The sequence below is a fragment of the Oryza sativa genome, chromosome 6 (assembly GCF_034140825.1).
Source record: "Oryza sativa Japonica Group chromosome 6, ASM3414082v1".
In the NCBI taxonomy this organism is placed as follows: Eukaryota; Viridiplantae; Streptophyta; class Magnoliopsida; order Poales; family Poaceae; genus Oryza; species Oryza sativa.
Window position 1 is genome coordinate 31,076,792 of NC_089040.1, and position 24,952 is coordinate 31,101,743.

Below are 24,952 nucleotides of genomic sequence, written 5' to 3' on the forward strand. Positions count from 1 at the left end.
CAGTTTTAGCTCTGGATTGGGCTTGGGAAATCAAGAGCCTTCATGTTGCTAGGAATTCTTTTCTGGGCCTATTCCCTTGTAAACACGGATTATTTTGGGCCTCTTAGCCACATGCAGGATTGTTTTTTTTTTCAAATTACATTTTGAATTTATAAGTATAAACTTTGTATGTGTAAAGTTAGAAGTTGTTTAGATTGTAGTCAAAATAAACCTTATCAAAATTTGGCAATTTGATAATATTGTTAAATTTTGGCAGGATTTCTTATGTATTTATCAAAGTTTGGTAAAAGCCTAAATGGATGCACATTTTTGACAACTTTAACAAAAACTGGTATGGTTTAAAATAATCTCAATCTGAACAACCCTTAAACTTTATATGCATAAGTACATAGTTGTCCAATTTTGTGCGTAACCTATGTACACGTACTATTTTGTATGTGCACATACAAACTTTATATGTATACATATATTTTTTATATATATATATATACAAAGATTTTTATATGTGTACATATAAACTTTATGATATCTATTTGACATTATAGATGTAATATACTATTTCTCTATAAACTTAGTTAAAGTTGGAGAAGTTCGATTTAAGATAAAATCTAAAACATAGAGACTATCTGGCAAGAAACATGTAACAAAGGCAAATCAAAACTTTGAACAGATGATCGACCTGTGAATTTTAGAAGGAAATGATGGTTGTGTTTAGATTCAAACTTTGGATCCAAACTTCCAACTTTTTCCATCACATCAACCTGTCATACACACACAATTTTTCAGTCACATCGTACCAATTTCAACCAAACTTCCAACTTTGAAAGAAAAACACAGCCGAACCCAGTGAATTTGTGTAGTGAATTTGCACAAATGAAAATGCAATGACCTAATGTGGCAATTAAAATCATCTCTTTGCTAGGTCATTACCCCTCTTAATAGTACGGCGAGACTAAAATTAAACTAGCAAATTTGATCGCCCTACACCTCGATCAATTCTAAATTAAAACGCTAGTTTTACCGTCTTCTTTCCCTTTGCTTTGCGCCGTCAATTTTAATCCATCGATAATCATCCATGCGCACAGATGACGTGGACCTAACTTAAAATGTATAGCTCAAAGACAACGGTTAGTCCACAATTAGTGCTTGTCATTAATTACCAAAATTAACACCGGGGGCCTAGATGCTTCAATCTCCCCCTTTTTGGTAATTGATGACAAACACCACAAATATGTATAATCAAACATAGAGCACATGGACATATATTGTATTGACAAGCAAAAACTCCCCCTAAACATATGCATAACAATCACAAATAGCAAATATGGAGCCAATGCACAATTCAATTTCACATTTCAACATATCACAAACACAAGAGCAATATCTCAATGTGAACTTCAAGAAATATTCATTCATGAGCATAAGATGGTCACAAATATATCAATGTCACACCAACCATCCATCATAGCACAAGTTCACATTAAGACCACATAAAGGGCTCACAAATAAATATAGGCTATTACAAGACCACGAAGGGTCCAAATGACATAGAGAACAACAAAACGAAAAAGGAACACATAATATAGAGTAATAGCCCATACCCATACCAAATATAGCCCAATCCTCCTTAACCTATTAAATATGAGGTGACTAACCTCACTACTACTAGTCCCAACCCACAAAACATAAAACACACTATTCTCCCCCTTTTGGCATCAAGCTCCAAAAAGGTCTTCACTCTTGTGGAGGAGAAGGAGGACGCGCCGAAGTGGAAGGATGAGAAGCATCACGGCGGCGATGATAGACAAAAGCTTGGGTACTCTCCAAGGTTTGGACGCGAGAATCCAATACACCCACCCTAGTATGCAATCTTCCCACCGAAGTATTCAAGTTGCCAACATCGGTGCGCAAGCCACGAACATCCTCATGTAATGCTTCATGCCCGGTGGATAAGCGTTGAATGCTTTCACTTAGGGTATTAATAGCCCCAAGTACCGGGTTGAAGTACTCGTTGGGTTGCATTCCAAAGTAAGCATATTGTGGATGGAAAAACGCACTTGGATCATACCCATGAGGAGGAGGAGGAGGGGCTGCACTTGAGCTTGCACCTTGATCAAAAGTTGGTTGGCGCACACGAGGAGCTCTAGGGGAGGAGAGTTGGAGACGAGGCTTGTACTCCTTATGTTCTTTTAAATTGTGACCAATTTGTCCCAACTTGCTTTGAATCAACCTCATTATGTAGGGAGCATAATAGATTCCTTGTCCAATAGTCCCCTTTGAGATGGCAATCTCCTTCATCATAAGGTTGATAACATCAAACCGACGACCATCCATAATGGCATCAATAACATGCCAAGCAACTCCGCGTATGTCATCATTGTTGCTGCATCTTGGGAGGATGGTGGCCCTTACTATGCGGTTGATCACACTTGGGAGAGCCCTCAAACCCGCCACCTTTCCATATGTGTGCCTTCCCCCTTCTTCATAAAACTAAGAAAAGTGATCAATGGGGAAGGGGTTGTGGGTGTGCTCATCATGAAGGTCATCCCCGCTGTTGAAGCGAATGTGCAAGAGCTCCTTGAATTCACGGCGGTTGATAGAGCATCGGAGGGTCCCCGACATCCACTTCATTGCATCACAATCGCCGGACACCCATACGGTGGCATAGAATTGCCGGATGAGATCTTCATCAAAAGGTTGCTTCATGGTGACAATTCTATCAATCCCAACGGTCTGGAACATCTCTTGCAAATTCTCAAACTCCGGTGTCTCACCAATGTGCCTCCAAGAAATCCACTTGTGTTCGGCGAAGGCTTTGTTGGCATACACTTGTTCATACACGGACTTTTGGAACCGTGTATGAAATCTTGGATCATTACAATCGTTAGGCCTCCGGAATTGATCATGATGACGGAGGATAGTGTATTGTTGAGCATTCCTCAAATTTAGCACAAATTGGATGGTGGAATCGAGAGGACTCCCATCATCACTTGCCTCATCATCTTCACTATTGCCACTCCCATTGTCATCACCATCATCACTTACATCCATCTCATTTCCCTCAACATTTTCCATATTGTCCTCATCACTTTGAACATACTCATCTCCGCTTGATTCCTCATTCTCACTAACGGGATCGGGCGTGGGCTCACGACGACCATGGCGAGTGCGGGGAGGCATAGCTGAAAAACATGGAGCAAAGGATGGATAAGCAATAATTTTAGAAGCCACATAGTGAAGTGGAAGAAGGGCGAGTGCTGCCTGTCAGGGGCGGTCAGACCGAGAGCCACGGCCGGTCAGACCGACGGCTCAAGGCCGGTCAGACCGACGCCCTATGTCGGTCAGACCGACGGCCCACGGCCGGTCAGACCGCCGGCCCTCGGCCGGTCAGACCAACGGCCCACGGCCAGTCAGACCGCGTCCGGTCAGACCGCCACTGACACGAGCACACCCAAATCCTTCCACAATCCACACAAATGATTCTAAAAATTGCTAGAACAGTGTTGCACAAGATTGGAACTAGAACATCAAGGTGTAGGTCTATTGAAGCAATGGGGAAACTACCCTTAACCCTAAAGATTGAAATAGACCGGTTTGAGAGCAATGCACAAGAGGGAGAGGGATTTACCGGTTGAAGGAGTTGAATCACACCAAGAAACTACCCTCTATTGGTGCAAATCGATGAACACCTCTTCCTTCACCTAGGGTTCCATGCCATGGATCACAAACTCAATAAGAACTCAAATGAATCCATGGAATAGAGAGAGGAAGAGGAGGAGATTCACTTACGGTGTAACCGGAGTGATTTTGACGGTTGAACCGGATGGATTTGGTGGAGGGAGGTGGCTAGGGTTTGGGAGAGGAGAGAGGAGGAGTTTTTTCGAGTTGGAGAAGAGAAGAGATGAGATGGGATGAGGAGGGGTCGGGTAGAAGGAGGAGGAGGAAGAAAGGACAAAGTCCTAGGCCCACCAACCCCGACCGGTCAGACCGGCTTTACGCGGCCGGTCAGACCGCCGGGTTGCCGCCGGTCAGACTGTGCCCTAGTGGCCGGTCAGACCGCAGCTACCAGGCCGGTCAGACCGCGCATATAGCGCCGGTCAGACCGCGCATATAGCGCCGGTCAGACCGCCTGGCCCCCCAGCCGACTGTGCACAGCCCTTGCACAGTTGGCTGCCCCCACTCAATAAAAATCAATAAAATTTTGATTTTTGGAGCAATTTTGAAATGTGTGAGTTGAAATATTGCCAACCATTCATAATATTTGAAATTTATGAAGATTTGCAACAAAACTCACTTGAGTGCTAGGAGTTGGCCTTTTATGGTCTATAGGGGTTTTTGGGCGAATTTGATTTACAAACAACTTTTGAAATATTTGGTTTTTGAATATGATTTGAATACCAAAAACATTTCAAATCCTCCTCTCTACCAACTTTGTTTTGAATCTTTTCTCAGATTCCTTCTCAAACTCATTTTAGGGTTTAATCTCAGTTTGGCCAAAAACAAGAATCTAGATTCTTCAAAAGAGAGCCAAAATGGCATTTTTCATTCAAAAATCATTTTTCTAGCAATGTGAGGCTTGGAAAACATATAGGGACCCTTTTGAAACATTTTCCAAGAGTTAGTTTTCAAATTACATTGATTTTGCAAAAGTTTTGACTTATGTTGACTTGGGCATTTTGAAAATACTACTAGCACTTTTAGTTGATTTGCTCACATATAAAAGGAAGAAGAGCACATGCAAGAGTCCAAAACTCCCCCTTAATGTGACATGCTCCATTTTCGCAATGAAGAACCAAATGGTAATAAGTCCAAAGCATAAGAGCAAATAGGAGCAAATATACAATATGCAAAAGAAGCAACCATGGTGCACCATCTCAAGCCACATTAGAGAAGTCTATGACATTTAACTCATTCCTCAACTTGCAAAAGCGGGTTTCATCAAGAGGCTCGGTAAAAATGTCGGCTAGTTGATCCTCGGTTCTTATGTGGCTAATGACTATGTCACACTTGGTAACATGGTCTCTTAGGAAGTGATGGCGAATGTCAATATGCTTGGTTCTAGAATGTTGGACCGGGTTATTGGCTATTTTTATGGCACTATCATTATCACATAGGAGTGGGGTTTTGGTGAAGGATATACCATAGTCCAACAAGGTTTGTTTCATCCAAAGCAATTGGGCACAACAACTACCCGCCGAAACATATTCCGCCTCGACGGTAGAGAGGTCTACGGAGTTTTGTTTCTTGGATGACCATGATACAAGGGATCTACCAAGCATTTGGCAACTACCGGATGTGCTCTTTCTATCCACTTTGCAACCGGCATAATCCGAATCGGAATAGCCAACAAGCTTAAATTTAGCACCTTTTGGGTACCACAAGCCAATAGTAGAGGAATGCTTTAAATATCTTAGAATCCTTTTCACGGCCACTAAGTGACACTCCTTAGGAGCGGCTTGAAATCGTGCACACATGCAAACACTAAACATGATATCCGGCCTAGATGCGGTAAGGTAAAGCAAGCTACCAATCATGGAACGATAAAGCTTTAAATCTACCGGTTTACCTCCCTCATCAAGGTCGAGATGCCCGTTGGTTGCCATAGGTGTCTTGATGGGCTTCACATCTTCCAAGCCAAACCTCTTGAGTAGATCCTTGATGTACTTGGTTTGGCTCACGAACGTCCCATCCTTAAGTTGCTTGATTTGAAGTCCAAGGAAGAAGCTCAACTCTCCAATCATGGACATCTCAAATTCCCTAGACATCATATCACCAAATTTCTTGCAAAATACCTCATTAGTAGAACCGAATATGATGTCATCAACATAAATTTGACACACAAAGAAATCATCACCAATGATTTTTGTGAAAAGAGTGGTGTCAACTTTTTCAATTTTGAAATCCTTTGACAAAAGAAAATCTCTCAATCTTTCATACCAAGCCTTAGGAGCTTGTTTTAAACCATAAAGAGCTTTTGAGAGTTTGTAAACATGGTTAGGATTTTTAGGATCTTCAAAACCGGGAGGTTGTTAAACAAAGACAAGTTCGGCAATTTCACCATTTAAAAAAGCACTTTTCACATCCATTTGAAATAGTTTTATATCAAAGCATGATGCAAATGCAAGAAGGATGTGAATAGCCTCAAGTCTTGCCACGGGGGCAAAAGTTTCATTAAAGTTCAAACCTTCAACTTGTGTGAAACCTTGCGCCACCAACCTTGCCTTGTTTCTCACCACCAATCCGTTCTCATCTTGTTTGTTCCTAAAGATCCACTTTGTCCCTATGACATTGTGGTCTCTAGGTCTTTCAACCAAAGTCCACACCTTGTTTCTTGCAAAGTTGTTGAGCTCTTCATGCATAGCATTCATCCAATCCGGATCACAAAGAGCTTCATCTACATGTTTTGGCTCAAGACAAGAAACAAACGAGTAATGTTCACAAATCGAAGCGACACGAGATCGAGTTTGAACACCCTTACTAATGTCACCCAACACTTGGTCAATTGGGTGATCCTTGGAAAGAGCGGTGTGTATTCTTGGAGGCATAGGTGGATCTTATGCCTTCTCCTCCTCCACTTCAACTTGAGCTTGACTTGGCGAAGCGGAAGTAGATGGCTCATCTTGAGTGGAGGTGGATGGCTTGTCTTCCATTTCAATAGGCTTGACATCTCCAATAGACATGTTTTTCATAGCTCCCATCAAGCCTTCATCACCTACATCATCCAAATTCTCGTGCTCCTCTTGGGAGCCATTAGTCTCATCAAATTGAACATCGGCGGTTTCTTTCACAATACCTTTGTTCTTGTTGTAGACCCGGTAGGCCTTGCTATTTGAGGCATAACCTAGAAGAAACCCTTCATCACACCGACTTTCAAATTTGGTTAGTCTAACACCCTTTCGGTAAATATAACACTTGCAACCAAAAACTCGAAAATAGGCAACATTTGGCTTCCTCCCAACAATTAGCTCATAGGAAGTCTTTTTCAAGAGACGATGCAAATAAAGCCTATTGGTTGCATGGCAAGCGGTGTTTATGGCTTCCGCCCAAAAGGAATCAGAAACACCATATTCATCTAGCATAGTCCTTGCCATCTCAATCAATGTACGATTTTTCCTTTCCACTACACCATTTTGTTGAGGTGAGTAGGTAGCGGAAAGTTCGTGTTTGATACCAAGATCATCACAATAGTCCTCGATATTGGTATTCTTAAATTCGGAACCATTGTCATTTCTAATTTTCACAAGAGTGCAACTAAATTCATTTTGGGCCCTTTTTGCAAATTTTTTGAAAAGCTCGGCAACAATAGACTTATCATGCAAAAAGAATACCCAAGTATAGCGAGAATAATCATCAACAATCACAAGACAATGACTATTACCACCAATGCTCTTATAGGTTGTTGGGCCAAATAAATCCATATGCAAGAGCTCCAATAGTCTAGATGTGGACATGATACTCTTAGTAGGATGAGAACATGCAACTTGCTTGCCGGCTTGACAAGCACTACAAAGCTTATCTTTCTCAAACTTCACATTTTCAAGCCCACAACTAGATCACGTTTTGAAAGTTTGCTCAATTGATTCATGCCAACATGCGCTAGCCTCCCATGCCAAAGCCAACCCAATGAAGTTTTTGCAACTAAACAAGTTTTCAAATTTGCTTCACTAGAATTGAAATCAACCAAATAAAGATTTCCATATCTAAAACCTTTGAACACACAAGACTTGTCAAGAAGGCTAGAAACAATAACTTCTTGTGGGAAGAAGGCACATGACAAGCCAAGATCACAAATTTGAGCAACCGAAAACAAATTGAAATTTAGAGATTTAACAAGAGAGACATTTTCAATTGACAAATCATTGGAGATAGCAATTTTACCTAACCCAATTACCTTTCCTTTGCTATTGTCTCCAAATGTCACTTTCTCTTGTTCATTCCCTCCTACTTCAAATGTGGTGAACATAGCCCTATCACCGGTCATGTGTTGAGTGCATCCACTATCAAGCATCCAATGGCTCCCACCGGTGCGGTAGTTCACCTACAAAAGAAGATCAAGCTCTTTTAGGTACCCAAACTTGTTTGGGTCCTTGGAGGTTAGAGACCAAAGCTTTGGGCACCCAAATGGCATTCTTTTTACCACCGAGTATAGGGGAACCCACATATCTAGCAATAATACTACCATCATAAGCCTTCCTAAGCATATAATGAGAATCGAACATGCATGTCTTAGGAGGCTTACCACCGGGGCAATCACTCACCAAATGCCCAACCTCACGACACTTGGAGCAATACTTACCATTGCTCTTGACAAAACGAGTGGCATGGTGAGAAGGTTTCTTACCCTTCTTTGGAATGAATCCAAGTCCCTCCTTGTTAAGGATGCACCGTTGCTCACTCAAAATCTTGTCAAGAGTGTTCTTACCCTTGAAGCATCTCTCCAAACTCTTGTTGAGCTTAGCCAGTTGCTCCTTAAGCTCATTGTTCTCAACAATAAGTGAGGCATCACAAATAGAAACACAAGAGCTAGAGCTAGAGCTAGGGCTAGGCATATCCATAAGATCATCACAAGAGGTAGAAATGCTAGATGATGCAACATGAGCAATATGGCAAGTAGCACTATCATCAAGCAAATCACAAGATATGCCAACATCAATGTGAGCTCCATGTTGAGTAGTGGAAAGGAGGTTGTCATGAGCTTCCTTAAGCTTCTCATGAGAAATGGTGAGTCTCTCATGAGAGGTCTTTAGCTCCTCATACAAGACCTCCAAAGAAGCATGATCCTTCTTTAGGGCCTTGAACTTGACAATCTCCTTCTCACTATAAGCATGGAGCTCCTCAAACATACTCACAAGCTCATCATAGGAAACATCATCACAATCATCATCACTCTCACTATCACTAAGAGATGTTACCTTAGAGGAGCCCTTTGCCATGAGACAAAGTGGAGCGAAGAGTGATGGAGCCTCCTTGATGGCAACAACGGCCATCTTCTTCTTCTTGGAGCTTGCATCATCACCACCTTCTTCCTTGGACCCGGATGAGGCGGAGCTCTCCTCATTTGAGTCCCATTCCCCGATGAAGGCCTCAATCTTCTTCCCTTCCTTCTTAAGCTTCTTCATGAGCTTGTAGCCTCCACTCTTCTTCTTGGATGACTTGTCTCCATCATCATCCTTGGAAGGGCACTTGGAAGCAAAGTGTCCCTTTTCACCACACTCAAAACACCTCAAGTTGGAGAGAGTCTTGTTGGGTCTTCTATTTCTTCTCCTATTGGAGTTGGAGCCCCTTCCTCTCTCCTTTCTCCTTCCCAAGAGATCATTGAACCTTCTAGCAAGAAGGACCATCTCTTCCTCCAAGTCCTCATTGACTTCATTCACCTTGCTCTTGCTCTTGTCTTCAACTTCGGCTTGGAGAGCAATGCACTTCTTGGAGGGTGAGGCTTCCTCCATCTCCTTCTTCTTCAACTTGTACATGTCATTGGTGTTGATCTTCCCCAAGAGGCTTGCGGGTGTCATTCTTGACATGTCGGAGTTGATGAGCATGGTGACAAGGGTCTCATACTTCTCCGGTAGGGCTCTAAGCATCTTTTGGGCAACCTCAAGATCGGTGTAGTTTGCCCCAAGCCGCTTGAGATCATTCACAATGACATTGAGCCTCCCATACATGTCATTCACACTCTCATGAGGCAACATGGAGAATGTCTCATATTGGATCTTGAGGAAATGAAGCTTGGCATCCTTGTACTCACTTGTACCCTCATGGATCTCCGCCAACTTGTTCCAAATCTCATATGCGGTCTCAAGGTTGCTCACTCTATCGAACTCCTCTTGGCTCAAAGAGTTGAACAAGGCATTCATGGCTTGGGCATTGAGTTGGAGGTTGTGGTGATCAATCTCCGTCAAGGGTGTGCCGGTGATGGCAAAGCCTACATCCACAATACTCCAAATATGGAAGCTCATAGCTTTGAGGTGAGTAGACATTTTAATTTTCCAAGTGGAGTAGTTTGTGCCATTAAACATGGGAGCCTTCCCTACATGGTTCACCTCGTTCGACATCTTCTCTTTAGGCGGTGAAGCCCAATCAAGAGAGACCAAGCTCTGATACCACTTGTAGGATCGAGATGTCGACTAGAGGGGGGGTGAATAGGCGATTTAAAACTAAATAACACCTAATCAAATCTAACCTAAGTTGCCGGTTTCCTACTCCCCGTTGAGGCGAGCCCAACTCCACCGCTCAACCACGAAGCCACCGCACGCCCCCTTCATCAAGGGGTGGGCAAGGCGGGAGCCGGCCCACGGAGAGGACTACCCAAGCCTCGATCACTCGGGGTAGTTCTTCCTTCACTCCGAAGGTGGTGAACTCCAAACCACTCACAAACCGGCGCCGGGCCTCCTCCACAATCTTCTCGGAGAGGTCACCGGGCAACTCCTCCACAAGCCGTCTAGGAGGCGGCAACTTCCAAGAGTAACACGCAATGACCCGGTGTGGAGATGATCAAGTGCCACACTAGCTCTACAATGGAAGCAAATGCACTTGACTCTTAGCTAAACAACCCTCTAACACACTAGATGGATGAACACAAAGCTCAAGTGAGTGTGAGAGAGGTACAAGGGGTGTATGCAATTGAATTGGGTGCCAAGAGAGCCCCCTTGCTACTGGTGGGGGAGTATTTATACTCCCACCCACCAAAACTAGCCGTTGGGGGCGAAATCCCCCAACTCTGTGCTCTGCCGGTCTGACCGGAGGTATGTGGCCGGTCAGACCGTGCTACTCTGCAACGGCTAGAAAACTAGCCGTTGTAGCCCTGTCAGAGGGCCCCATCGGTCTGGCCGGTCAGACCGACATGGGGTGGTCGGTCAGACCGGCCTCGGCTCGGTCAGACCGCCATTGGCTCGGTCTGACCGACTACGGCTCCGTCGGCTCTGTATCGGCCATCCCGAGCAGCATCATCTCGGCCTCCAGGAGGCCGGTCTGACCGGGAAAGTGCCGCCGGTCAGTCCGCCACTATGTAGCCGGTCTAACCGGCCAGGGCACGCCGGTCAGACCGCCACTATATGGCCGGTCTGACCGCCCCTGGTCAGGCCGAACCCAGTGAATTTGTGTAGTGAATTTTCACAAATGAAAATGCAATGACCTAATGTGGCAATTAAAATCATCTTTTTGCTAGGTCATTACCCCTCTTAATAGTACGGCGAAACTAAAATTAAACTAGCAAATTTGATCGCCCTACACCTCGATCAATTCTAAATTAAAACGCTAGTTTTACCGTCTTCTTTCCCTTTGCTTTGCGCCGTCAATTTTAATCCATTGATAATCATCCATGCGCACATATGACGTGGACCTAACTTAAAATGTATAGCTCAAAGACAACGGTTAGTCCACAATTAGTGCTTGTCATTAATTACCAAAATTAACACCGGGGGCCTAGATGCTTCAAATGATATTTTTTTCGAAACTAGTAAAATTACAATGGATCCAATTAACCCTTAAAATAAATAAATTTGGCCAAAGGTAATGTTGCATTTGGGTTTCGGAGAAGAAAAGGTTGTCCCAGCCTGGTCAGCGTTGGCAGAATTCCTAATTGGCGTGCGCGTGCCAGTCCGTATCTGGCGCGCGCGGCCCCCACCATGTCGCATCCCCTCATTTTTTTTTCTTTTTTTTCCTTTTTCCCACGTGTTTTTCCCCTTTTTGTGTGTTTTTTCCTTTTTTTTTCCTTTTTTGCAAGTTTTAAATCATGACTTGAAAATTTTTGAATCTTAACTTTTTTTTTTCAAATTTGGATATGAAGATTTTCAAATCTCAACTTGAAAGTTTTCAAAATTTTTAAATCTGGACTTGAAAGTTTTCGAATCTCGAGTTGAAAGTTTTCGAATCTGAGTTGAAAGTTTTCAGAATTTTCAAATATGGACTTGAAATTTTTCGAATCTCGAGTTGAAAGTTTTCGAATCTGAGTTGAAAGTTTTTAAATCTCGAGTTGAAAGTTTTCAAATCTGAGTTGAATGTTTTCAAATTTTGACTTTAAAATTTGAACCTTAAATCAAAAGTTTTTAAATCTAACTTAAAAAAATTTTCAATCTGTTAGTAAAAAAGAAATCTTTAAAATATTTTCTAATTACTGTCATTAGTGTTAAATGTTAAATAGTACTAGAAACTGCCCTTATCATTTTCGTACGGAAACGGACGGAAATCATCTTTGTCATTTTCGTTTTAATTTTTTTTCAGAATCGAAATCGGAATCGGAAACCCCGGATACGAAAATGGAATCGAATATTATCGAAACTGAAAACGGAGCGAAAACGAGCCGGCGCGAATACGGTAACGAAAATTTATCGGAATAAAAAAACCCCTCAAACTGATAAACCCAATTCTCAAGTCTTAACGGTCAACAATTCATCATAAAACACAATCATATAAGTCTAATTGTTAAGTATCAACGGTACGTCACAAAACATAATCTACGGAATAAATTAGTAATGCTGTTGATAAATCCCAATGCAGGAAAAAAATATTCTTATGTAATATTAGATTTGCATAACAAATATTTTTTTTAAAAAAATAGCAACCAAACACTATGGTATTAACTATTCAGTGCTTTAAAAAATAGAATACATGGTATTTTGTGATTTCTGGAAATTCCGAGAAAATTTCCGAAAAGTTTCTGACCGATTCGAGTTCCGACGGAAACTGCCCTTATCATTTTCGATTTTCGATTTCGTTTCCAAGAAAATATTTCTAAATCCGTTTTCGTTTCCAAAAAATTCTGACCGACAGATTCTGTTTTTGAAAATAGGTACGGAATCCGAAAGTTGTCACCCCGTGTTGGAGCAACTGGACCGGAGAAGAGGTCGATTCGGTCAGTTTGGAGTTTGGACTAGACCCAGACAGCGACGCGGTTAAGCGCACACGTCCAACGTGCACGAGCCACGAGGCCGGCAAATCCCCAAGACCACAATCCCGTCGGATCAATTCCAACCCGGACTCAGCTTGGGTGACATTGCCTAGCTAAGTCACAACGTGACATTGCCAAAATCTGGACCATGTGAAACTGATCGGACGGATATGCTGCTTGAGCCTGCCTGTAGGTAAAAAAAAATAATTCCCAACCCATCATCCTGGCGGGAGACGGCGTCCCCAATTCCATCCCGCGCGCCACCGCGCGAGGCGTCTAGCTCGCCTGGCGCCTCCTCACTCGTGGTGGCGCGGGGAGGCAGCGATGCGAGCACGCGGGATTGATGCGTCATCTGGCGCAGTGGCGGGCAAACGAGGGCCAGGCGAGCTAGACGCCTCGCGCGGTGGCGCGCGGGATGGAATTGGGGACGCCGTCTCCCGCCAGGATGATGGGTTGGGAATTATTTTTTTTTACCTACAGGCAGGCTCAAGCAGCATATCCGTCCGATCAGTTTCGCATGGTCCAGATTTTGGCAATGTCACGTTATGACTTAGCTAGGCAATGTCACCCAAGCTGAGTCCTTCCAAGTTCCAACTCTAGCCCTCCTCGGCGCCCATCGCCATCGCCATCGCCATCGCCCACCAAATTATTCCCATTCCCTCCATCGCCAGTTCGCCGCCGCTCCGATGGATCCACCCCAGCGGATCTTCGGCGCCGCCTCCTCACCGCCGATCGGTATCCCGCCCACCTCCATCGCCGCTCCGGTGGATCCACCCCATCCGATCTTCGGCGCCGCCTCCTCGTCGCCGATCGCCCACCGCAGTCTCCTTCCCACCCCCTCCGTCGCCACCGCCGTCGCCGTTCAGGTGGATCCACCCCCACCCCATTCGGAGAGTGAGCTTGTTCAAGCGCTATCTGACAAGTATAGATTGCCCGTGAGATTTTTACTGAGTTCCATTCCTCCAACTTATTTGTCTGCTTGGGAGTTATCTGATGGCAAAGCACAGGGGCTGGTTTGGTCTCATAGTGATGCACTTGATATAACACATCATTATCAATCTCTAGGCTTACATGAGATTAGATTTCTCTACTCTGAGTTCATTTCTCTGAGATGTGTCCAGGACATGGAGTATATGATTGCTCGTACTCCATTCTCTATGCGGGTACTTAACCCTGATGTGGCTAAAGAGAAAAGCCGAATGCTGTCCAAGCTGAACGGCTACTGCTGTAGCCTTCGGGAAGCCCTTCGGCAGGTCCAGGCTGGGGGGAATCTGGTGGAGATGTTTAACCTGAGATCCAAATTTGCTCAGGAACATGAGCTCTGCACATGCAGGACAGAGCTGCTGCGGCAGATGAAGGTGGACGCTCTTAACAGAGTCTTGGTGCTTGGATTGGGTGAAGGGGCATCATCTGCTCACTCCGCTGACATGATTTGGATCCTTAAACACCACAGACCAGATGAGTATGCTGTGGCAGTTAATGATGATGGGACCGTCTCATGGCCCATTATTCATGGCCTCGTGCAGAACATCAGGAACATGATGGGCAACAAGCTTACGTCGAACGATACCTTGGCTAACTCCCGCACTTCCTTGCTTGGTGTGATCGGCCGCTTCCAATTTGAGCATAAAGTCCAGGAAGTCCTTGAGAAGACACGCAGCCATTCAACAGTTCATGACAGATCCTACTTCAAGATCCCAGGTTGTCATGGATATCAGGTCTCAGCTTGAGGTCCTAACACGTCTAATGAACAAGAAGTCGCTAATAGGGAGCTACCCAATTAACATGCCTGGTGACACCACTGGAGAAGGGGTCTTGGACATTACGGTAATCCATGAGAAGAAAGAAGGTGATATAAAGGCTTCCTTTCTGATTCTAGATTTTTGGATTTTCATTTGCATGCTTCCTAAGCTCCTAAATAGTGTGTTTTGCACTGGAATTTTCTATATAAAATTTTGTCGGAAGACTTTCCTAGAACAACTTTTGAAGTTTGTACAAGTCAATTCATTTGTTTGTACAGCTATCACAAAAAATCAGATGATCCATCAATGGTACCTGAAAAGAGCCTTTGATATCCAGTTTTGTTCTAACGCTGCTCCTCTATGCTGTCCCAGCTGCTGCCCCATCTTCTGCCCCAGCTGCCGTCCCATGTACTGCCCCACCTGCTGCTCCAGCTGCTGCCTCAACTGCTGCTCCAGCTGCTGCCTCAACTGCTGCTCCAGCTGCTGCCTCTACTGCTGCTCCAGCTGCTGCCTCTACTGCTGCTCCAGCTGCTGCCTCAACTGCTGTACCAGATGATGCTACCCCAGCTGAAGCATCTGATGCTTCTTCAGATGATGGTATGTATAGACAGACAATTGGTCCGATTTCGGATATTGTCAAGTGTTAGTCCATGAAATGAAATAGGTCATTCTATGCAGCTGGTGAGGAAGTGGCGATCATGAAATTTATGGAGATGGAAGGGGAACCTGAAGAACAGAGGGCAAAGCGCTTCCAAAGATACTGTGCATCCCTTGACTTCTGTTTATAGAGTCGTAAACACTAAGGTATTTATTTCTTTTTGTTTGGTACTCCTTTTTCAAGTACCAATGGTGCATTTGAAAGAAAAAACACTAATGAGAAAACTATAGTTCATCAATATTACGTACTCTTCTTTTTGACAACCTGTTGATTTACCTGGCATGTAATTTTGCACAGGTTGAGGCACTGGATTGAGATTGAGGTGACCAGACACGGGTGTGGGGGAGGGGTTGCGATTTCAATTATAATCTGTTGTTTCCAACTCGGAGTGATACTCTTTATGTTTTGTCAGGGAACTTGGGGGTGTGATTCAGGCCTAATCTTGCTTCCATTTAGAAGTGGTACTCTTTTATCACGGGTCTGATTATGTAAATGAGATGTGAAGCATGCAATTAAAATACATGTTTGCCTTTTGAAGTCTGATTGAGGTACTGAAATATCAGTTTGACATGCGTAATCTTTACCTCGTCGTGAATTGCCTGGTGAATGGTTGCGCAGTGTTTTGTAAGTCTCTGAATTGATGATCAAGATAACAAGGTATCTCAATTCTTAGTGAACTCCCTTCAGGATCTCAGAACTTGATAAGCAGGCTAACCACTGGTTCAGCCAGTCTAAACCGTGTAACCAGCCCAAACTGACCCGTTAGCCCTAGGGTTAATTGGATACATGCCCATGCCATTATAAATTTGACAGTTTTGAAATATGTCACTATAATTTACATATTTGGATCAATACCATTACAATTTACATGTAATTTAAAATATGCCACTGGTCTACATATTTTTACATGTATTGGCCATGAATGCGTCTTCCTTCACCCTCCCCTCTCTCTCTCTCATTTCTGTTCGAGTTCTTCATCATGCTTTCTACATGCATGTTCAGACTAATCACCATGTTATAATCTGAGATAAGACACGATTACTTTCCTTTTGGACTACCAATGGACTAGAGCGTGCCACAAAATATTCAGAGCCTCTGCAAGTTTGCAACATCTCCGTGCACTCGCCACCACCACCGCACCTGTTTAGATGGGACTAAAACTTTTAAGTCCCTATCACATCGGATGTTTGGACACTAATTATAAATATTAAACGTAGACTATTAATAAAACCCATCCATAATCTTGAACTAATTCGTGAGACGAATCTATTGAGCCTAATTAATTCATTATTAGCCTATGTGATACTACAGTAAACATTCTCTAATTATGGATTAATTATGTTTAAAAAATTTGTCTTGCAAATTAGCTTTCATTTATGTAATTAGTTTCGTAAGTAATCTATATTTAATACTCTAAATTAGTGTCTAAATACAGAGACTAAAATTAAGTCCCTGGATCCAAACACCATCTAAGCTCGTGATGCGTGAGTTTTGGCATATGATGTGTTAATCTTTCAATTTCTTGGGAAGGGGTATTCTTGTCCTGATTTTCATAGAAGTCAATCTTGTAACAGTGTTCATCTAAACTGTCAGTCCCATGGCAATATATTGGATTCCAACCATTTTTTATGGTAAATATCCAATTACACTTTTTATAGTGGCAGATCCATAATACCGGTTCAAACTTGTGTTAAATATGCAATTATTTAATATTTTCTCACCTTAACATAATAAGAGAAGATGATGCTTTTTTTTTCTAATTTTGTTTTTTTATGTGATTGACATTGTAGATCAATACACAGAAGTCGGTTGAACCCCTTTTAAACCTATACGACAAAAAGTATATCTTGAGAGGTTAGAGAGCTAGATGACACTCGCAGTCTAAGAATCAATTGTGTACTTCACTCGTAAATAAAACTGACATATGAAAGTTGTCACAAAATTAAGAAACAAGTCCAAGCCTTTTATTGTCAAACAATAAAATAAAAAACAATTTACTCATGGAAACAAAACAGAAACCCCTGTGTCAGCAATTTCAGTACTGAATCTGAACAAACACTTATCTAGGTGGTAATAAGTCGTATATGCACAGGACTACCAACACCACCTAGGGAGGTTTTACAACAGAGATTGCTTTACCAAACCGTTGTGAGGTACGGTTCGCCCATTGACATATCTCGTCCTCAGGTATGCCTAAATTCATCAAATCAGGGCTATACGGTACTCTCGTCATTGGATCAATGGTCACATGCTCAAGCTCATCACCCATTTCAAGAATGGCAAACAGCAGCTCGACCTGAGCCCGGTAGCACCTGAACCCACTCATGTAGACCATCTTGAGGTGATGATGGGGCATATGTCCGTAGGAGACTCCCGCACCCTCATGCCAGCAGCGGCAGTGAGTCGAATGATACAACATCTGTTTTTCGAAACAAAAATATATGTAACTACTAACTATTGCAATCTATACATAGCCAACAAAGAAAGAAGCATAAGCAAAAACAAGAAAGGCAGGAGAGCACTCACATGCAATTCTAGAGTCTCCAGCTGCGGTGCAAAAGCTAAATACTGAGCCAGCTGAAGAACTCCACTGTGGCTGTTTGGATCTTTAGTAAAAATAAGTATCTCATAAGTCAGATGCTTCAAATTCATAAACATGATTGTTGGTCTTGCTGTCAACGTATGCACCTGAAACATTACCAGAACAAATCAGGAAGCGCATCTCCATTTGAACAGCTAAGTGAGCAAAGATAATTATTAGGATGTACCTGTGAGGACCAGACCGATTGCTTTGTGCAAATATCAACAAGTAAATTGAGCACCTCAACTGCCGAAACACTGGGAATTCCATGGAATACATGGCCCAATACTTTATTATTATCTTCTTCAAGCCATGTCTGGTGAAAATTCAGGGTTGCCTTCTGTAATTTTGAGCAACCATGAAGCATTATAGGAATCATAGTACCTTTGTATTCAAAATGAGAAAGACCAGGAACATGAAACTCCAGCATCTGGATACGCATATTACAAATTAGCAAATGCCTAAGTTTATTGAGTTGGTGTGGAATATTCAGAGCAGTCACACCCAAGCACGCAAAGACCTCCAAGTCCTCAAGACTGGAGCAATTAAATAGCAAGCCTGAAAGATCTCCAATTATTTGAACACAGTGCAAATGAAGGCTCCTGAGTTTCGTAAAGCCAATATCCGAGTGTGGCTTTATAGAAACATTGTTGAGAAACAAGCACTGGATAAAAGGGATATCTTGATCACCGAAAGCCTCAAGAGGGAAGTCATACAAATGTTTGGTTGGTCCTTTATTATTTCTATTTGTGCACAGGTTCATATCTATAATCTTAGCCTTTGATGCAGTGGCAAAGCGAATCCACCTATCAAGAATGTCTGAGTCGTCCTTCAGAAGGTTGCACCTGATACTGAATTTATTGAGCCCTATTCCACTGTGTTGCTGAATAATAGAATTTACTGTATCAATGAACTTCATTCTTTCTATTTTCACACTATCCATATCAGCAGGCCCGTCCTTGCTGCCATCAAAGCATAGATTAGGATACCGTGTCCAAAGTTTTCTCCAGTTTCTCGACACGATGCTTGTACTAGCAGCCTCTTTCAGTGACAGCAGAGATAATAGAAGAGATTGAATTTCCTGCAACAAGAGGATGATGAGGGTTGAGTTTTGATCAAAGAAACAGACAGGCGTGATAATCATTAAGTACTCAATAGGTTGAGTCAGGACACAATGAGAAAAGTACTTCAATGGGTTTTTCCTCTTCTTTTCCCAGTCACCTAGCACATTCAAATCCGATGACGAAATAGATAAGAGATAGTACAGAAGAACCAAAAATACTAAAAATAATGCATCTACTAACACCAAATTTAGCTAGGATGGAACACTGAATACAATGAAGAAAATCAAAACAATGAGGTGATTCTATTTCTAGAAAGTTGGAAATCAAATGCATGACAGAACCTGACCCAGGGATCTAAAACACAATTAGGAGGAAACTCACGCTATGGGCAACTAAATGGAGAGAAAAAGCTAAAAAGAGGTTGAAGGAGTAACAAACATTGAATGCATAATGTTTTGTGAAAAGGGCAAACAATTGGGTGATTATATTTCTAGATCGAAGGTCCTGAGGAAGCAACTCAGGCAAGCAAAGAAAAGATACAGAGCAAAATTCATTCTCCAAAGCAACTCATGTATTGCACTATTGGCTGGACACCTTTTATATTTATAAACATAGCTAGTCAAAGTTTTTTTAAAAAAAAGACTTGAGCCTAGATTAAGTTCATATTTGTGATTGGAGTAAGTACTACTTGATCTATTTGTTGATCTTATGCCCTAGCTGCTAATAACCTAGTTATGGGTGGACGAAAAAGCTCATGGCTCGTTAGCTTGCTCGGCTCGACTTGGCTCGTTGCATTTTCATAACGTGCCAAGCTGGCATTTTAACTCGTTAAAGATAATGAGCCAGCTCGAGCTAGCTCGCGAGCCAAACGAGCTGGAGGCGTGGAGCATACAGGTTACATCCAACCCATCAAACCATGGCCCACCACCAACAGTAGCCCATCAATCCACTAGGGACCAGCCCACCACACCACATATACCACGTGATAGCCCAGACCAAAGCCATCACACCACACCAAACCATATCCTCACAGGCAAAGGCAACCACAGCCGCTTGTCCCCAGCACCCGGTGCCACCACTCGGCCCAGCATCACCCATATGACAACCCCAAGCGTCCGACATCGCCACTCGCCACCTGCCCACACTGCCACTCGACCAAGTGCCACTACCAGATGCTGCAAGCGCCCACTCCCAATGCCGCCTCAAGCCTGCACCGCCACCCGACCCTAGCGCCTCTACCCACCAGTGAGCAGCAACGCCTCCCCGTGTTCTAAGTGCCTATGAGCTCGAGCTTGTCTCCTCAACTAGCGAGCTCAAGCTCATCTCCTTCAAGCTCCTCCCCCGTGGTCCAAGTGCCGCCGAACTCGAGCTCATCTCCTCCATGCTCCTCCCCCGTGGTCCAAGTATCGATGAACTCGAGATCATCTCCTACCTTGAGTGCCTTTATCTCTTGCCCATGGCTCACGAGCTAAACAAGCTGGCTCGAGCTTGCCTACGAGACGAGATGAACCAAGCCGAGCCAACTTGACATCCACCCCTAAACCACATATGGCTATAAAAGGATAGTGTGCATCAATTAGTGCACAAGCAATGAAGGATAAGTCCCATTCCCAGTCCATCAATCGTCGCCCCACCCTACGTCTCCTTCCATTTTAAGCAGCTGACACAGACCGCTATCCTCTTGGCGGTTCTTACCCCTTGATGAATTGTGGTCCATCGCAGTAGGTTTATAACTGATGCATCCTAAATAATATTTGAAATCAGGTTTGCAAGGTTCTATCTAGAACAATGTGGTGTGCATAAATGTTGGCTTCTGATAGTAAAGTCATTCTAAAATATAGGAGAACAAAAGATAACAACCTTGTTAAGGAATTCGCAGCATCCCAATAGGTAAAATGATGAGGATTTGAAGCCAAGCACATTTTAACTGCTCCCTCTGTTTCATATTATAAGACTTTCTAGCATTGCCCACATTCATATATGTTAATATGGGCAATGCTAGAAAGTCTTATAATATGAAACGGAGGGAGTATATGTTATGCCACATACAACATTAAGGAGTGCTAGATATTTAAGGCATGCAAAGCAGAGAATGCTAGATGATTATTTACTTACAATTTATGACCCGCCTCTAATTTTGAGTGTAGAAAACAATATAAGAAATTAAGATTACATATGGCAAAATAGGAAGAGTAGGGTCAGGAATTTCAATAAAAGAATTGAAGGGCATGGGTGCAAATGCTGATGTCAAGCGCAAAGCCATGCAGAGATAGCTAATGTTTAGGCCATCTTTGTTTTGGCTTAGGATTTTAAGCTGATTCTTTTTGGCTTACAGCTGGTGGCTTTTAAGCCTCAAGTTCAATGGTGGAGTCCTACCTCCACTTCAAATAAGCCAAAAAAGAACTACTCGTACTTAGCTTTTAACTTAACAATGTAAGGGTGGCTTACGGCTTTTAAAATCCCAACGAAAAAACTCATCATTTGTTTAGGCTTAGCCTTTTTGGCTTATAAGCCCTTAGTAGAAAAAGACCAGGAGAAAATTGGGGATTTTGATAAAATTATGCAGGGAAGAAAGAAAAGGTGAGGAGATAAAACTACATGATATTTTATTGAGGAAAAAATCCAGCATCTTGCTTGGAAGGTCCTAGTGAATGATCCATCTTTTTCAAACTTGAAAATCCCTGTACTGTGTGCACAAATTGCAACAGAAGAGTCTCCAAAGGAGCGGGTTACAGATGGAGGCATTTAAAAGTACTACTGATGTGCGTGTAAGTGGGATTGTTACCTCCATGGTGGAACTGAATTTATACTCCATCCCTCATACATAGCCACAGATAAGAGAGGAGAAAAGTAAAGCAAAAAATCAAATATAAGATCAAAACACGCTTGATCATTCTGTGTGCAGGTTCAAAAAGTAAGGGGTTGACAAAGAAAGCATCAAAGAATAATCATTTTACTCCTAAAGATGAAATCATGATTCCCCAACCCAACCAAATTGGGAGGTGAGGACAGGTGAGGAAAAAAAAAGAATATTACCTCAGGGAGATCCTCCACACGGAAGGAGTTGTCACTGAGCGTGCGGTGTTGCTCCAGCCTGCTCCGCTTGGCCACCGCCACGTTCTCCATAAGTTGCGGCTGCTGCTGCAAGAAGGCATGTGACAAAACAAAACAAATCATGAGTAGTCCATACACAGCTGCAGCAGGAAGACACATTATATAACCAATCCTTGCACCAATATTGAACTCCAAACCTCGATGGGATACTATATTCTTGTGTAATTCGTTCAATTGGAACCATTTACCTCTGTAATAGGGATCAAGTAATCTCTACTTAAAAATTTGGACTGGTTCTGTCCACAAAAACTTTAGGCAGTATATTTCTGAGAGTATATAAAGCATTATTTTACTCCCCAAAAAATGTCGTATTACCCCTGCAAATACTTCTGAAATAAACAAGGAACAATATTTCCCCCAATAATCCCCAGAAAACAGAAATCCACCTGCCCCAGAACAAAACAGGAAAACTAAGAGGCCTCAGCAGAAGGCTAGAACAGCCCCTAAAATCCAAGATTTTCCCCTCAGCAAAAGGAACGGAGAATCAATCCCTCGCCAGAAATCAATCATTCAGTGAGTGGGAGTGAGAAGGCAGCTGCAGGCCAACAACAGCCCAGTGCTGTCCGGCTCCCAACCAAACCAAATTAGGAGGTGACGAAAGATCAAGGAAAAGTAGTTTTTTTTTTTTTTTTTTACCTCCGGGAGGTCTTCCATGTGAAAGGAGGAGTCGTCGCTGAGCACACGATGGTGCTCCATCCAGCTCCGCTTGGCCGCCATCGTGTTCTCCATAAGCTGCTGCTACAAAGGAGGCCACAACCACAAAACAGAACATCACGGATCTAGTCTATACAGAAGACAGATATAATAGTAATTATCATATGTACCAACACCGACTTTGACACAGGACTCCGAACCTTGACTGGATAAATATTGTTATTACGCAGAAGTAGTTTGTGTATTTGGAATCCTTTCCGTTTTGTAATAGGGATTACATAATCTTCTGTCTTGCACAAGTAAAAAAAAAGAACTGGACAGATCCTGTCTTTGTCCCTCGCGAGGTATTCAGCAGATTTACCAAGGAAGCCCAAACCTAGCATGAACACCAAAAACACTTACAAGTGGAGCTGGGACCCTGCAAATACTTGTGAAATTAAACATGGAACCGCGCATCTGCCTGAAGTGCCCCCAAAATCCAAGCTTTTTCCCCACAGCAAAACGCATGGATATATTTAATCCCTCACCATGAATCAAAATCAACAATCATTGACTGAGTTGGAGCTTTACTTGTCTCCGTAGGCGACTGTCACGCCCGGAATTTCTATCCAAAATTCCAAACACTTACATGTGTGTGAACCCTTGTCCAGAAATCAGCCGAGGCACACAATAACAAATTGGTAATAGAGTACAATTATTACTCTAATTAATAAGCGAATAAAATGTCATTACAGAGGTAGATAGTTCCTCTCAATCAATAAAAATCTAAGCAGCGGAAAAAATAAGATAAACGGCACAGACGACTCCACTCCACAGGCAGCTTGACCAGGGCTACACCTAATCCTCCACACCATCAGCATCACTGTAGAACTCCTCCTCTGATGAATGATTGCAAGGTGAGTATATGACATACTCAGCAAGCCACGCAGCAAATATGCAAGTGCACAGGATAACAAAGGATGGCATAGTAGGGTTTCATTTGCATAAACAACATTTAATAAACATTTCAGAATTTAATAAAACAGTTAAGTAATAAATAAACAATATTAATCCAACGCTATACAACATACCCTGTTGCATAGGCCCAACCATTTTGAACAACCATCCCGGCTGCACAGTTCTATCTCCAAACCAGGAATATACCATTCCAAACCAGGAGCTAATCAAATTATTACCAGTTATAGCATCTTTTATTATGATGAGAAGTGTGAGACTAATCACGAAAGACATTGTTAGACCCGCCCTTAACCGCGGGCACGGCTATTCGAATAGTTTTACTCTGGCCAGAGGTGTACCACTGTACCCACAAGACACAGCCCCACAACATGTCACCATGTGCCTCAATACCACCATGGTACCTCGGAAAGGAGCTGTGACAGTACCCCTCGCACAACACAATCCACCACAGCGCACCTTTCCTGGATCATAATCACCCCCTTATAAACAAGGCATGGACTCCCCAGCGACCCCCGTGGGCTTATCTCCGCCACTTCTCAGTCTGGTGCTCCGCAATGAACCATGCTATACAAAAGGTAAAGCCGTTGCCCACGCTGGCTTGTGGTTGGCACGGTTAATGTTTCACAACCGAAACTCGTGAACCGGTCCTTAATTGTCATGAGCACGACTCTCAAAACCATGTGCTCACAACCCACCATTATCAAGTTTTAGTTGGCAAGTAATTAATTAACCAATCACGATTGACCATCGTGAACTATCATTAAGCCATCATTAAATAATAGTGAGTCATAAGTTATCCCAATAGTGTGTTAATGTTTCTAAGCATGGCTAAGCAATCATATCTAATATCTAGCTGAACCAATATATAAAGCTCAACTAGTCAAGTTATAATAACCCAAGGTATCAAGGAATAAAGTAATCAATGCAAACATGCCATAACAAAGGAATAGATTCACACCACCCAGTGACATTCGAAAATAAATGCACAGTTGAAATAAATAGAGAATTTAAATATAGGATCAACATGCTCAAAGGATTGTGTTTAGGATCTGTGTGACTTGCCTTGCTGGCCTTGGAACTACTCAAATTCTTCTCCTGCGAAAACGGACTCTCCTGAAACGTCGGAATCTAAACAGAAAAGAGCAAAAACACCAAAACAGCACATAAATAAGCATGAAAAGTACATGTGGATATTTTTAACATGTAGATCTCAATTTTAGAAAAATTTAGAGACTTGAACCAACTAAATCCGAGCTAAGATGAATTAGTTATGAATTTTCAAAGATTAAATCGGAT

The 24,952-nt window shown here is 42.7% G+C and overlaps 2 protein-coding genes across 10 annotated transcripts; one reads left to right on the forward strand and one right to left on the reverse strand.

Annotated features, from left to right (window-relative positions):
• The first annotated feature begins 13,471 nt into the window (after positions 1-13,471).
• Positions 13,472-15,823, forward strand: LOC4342052 (uncharacterized). 3 transcript variants are annotated; one of them, XM_066311911.1, is made up of 5 exons: positions 13,472-13,821; positions 14,008-14,735; positions 15,001-15,225; positions 15,307-15,432; positions 15,584-15,823. In XM_066311911.1, the coding sequence occupies exons 2-4, from the start codon at positions 14,561-14,563 to the stop codon at positions 15,414-15,416; spliced, it is 510 nt and encodes a 169-aa protein (XP_066168008.1). In that variant the 5' UTR covers positions 13,472-13,821; positions 14,008-14,560; the 3' UTR covers positions 15,417-15,432; positions 15,584-15,823. The 3 variants fall into 3 exon arrangements, 2 of the variants coding, with proteins under 2 accessions (XP_066168008.1, XP_066168009.1); XM_066311912.1 differs by having other exon boundaries at positions 13,485-13,752; XR_010742220.1 differs by having other exon boundaries at positions 13,472-14,735.
• A 1,405-nt stretch (positions 15,824-17,228) lies between these two features.
• LOC4342053 (F-box/LRR-repeat protein At4g14103) lies at positions 17,229-23,256 on the reverse strand. Of its 7 annotated transcripts, none has more exons than XM_015785825.3 (6): positions 22,900-23,256; positions 22,682-22,777; positions 21,968-22,072; positions 18,055-18,948; positions 17,813-17,974; positions 17,229-17,705 (listed from the first exon to the last, which is right to left on the reverse strand). In XM_015785825.3, exons 1-6 carry the CDS (start codon positions 23,080-23,082, stop codon positions 17,394-17,396), a joined length of 1,752 nt encoding a protein of 583 aa, XP_015641311.1. In that variant the 5' UTR covers positions 23,083-23,256; the 3' UTR covers positions 17,229-17,393. The 7 variants fall into 7 exon arrangements, with proteins under 7 accessions (XP_015641311.1, XP_066167996.1, XP_015641312.1 ...); XM_066311899.1 differs by having other exon boundaries at positions 21,968-22,069; positions 22,900-23,201; XM_015785826.3 differs by having other exon boundaries at positions 21,968-22,069; positions 22,682-22,780; positions 22,900-23,201.
• Positions 23,257-24,952: the final 1,696 nt, after the last annotated feature.

Coding starts and splice junctions, on each gene's coding strand:
- LOC4342053 (XM_015785823.3), bottom strand. CDS start 23,082: ATGCTAGGTTTGGGCTTCCTTGGTAAATCTGCTGAATACCTCGCGAGG. Junction 17,975..18,054: donor AATCGGTCTGGTCCTCACAG/GTACATCCTAAT, acceptor GTAATGTTTCAG/GTGCATACGTTGACAGCAAG. Junction 17,706..17,812: donor TGGAGACTCTAGAATTGCAT/GTGAGTGCTCTC, acceptor TTCGAAAAACAG/ATGTTGTATCATTCGACTCA.
- LOC4342052 (XM_066311911.1), top strand. CDS start 14,561: ATGACAGATCCTACTTCAAGATCCCAGGTTGTCATGGATATCAGGTCT. Junction 14,736..15,000: donor AATCCATGAGAAGAAAGAAG/GTGATATAAAGG, acceptor ATGCTGTCCCAG/CTGCTGCCCCATCTTCTGCC. Junction 15,226..15,306: donor TGATGCTTCTTCAGATGATG/GTATGTATAGAC, acceptor CATTCTATGCAG/CTGGTGAGGAAGTGGCGATC.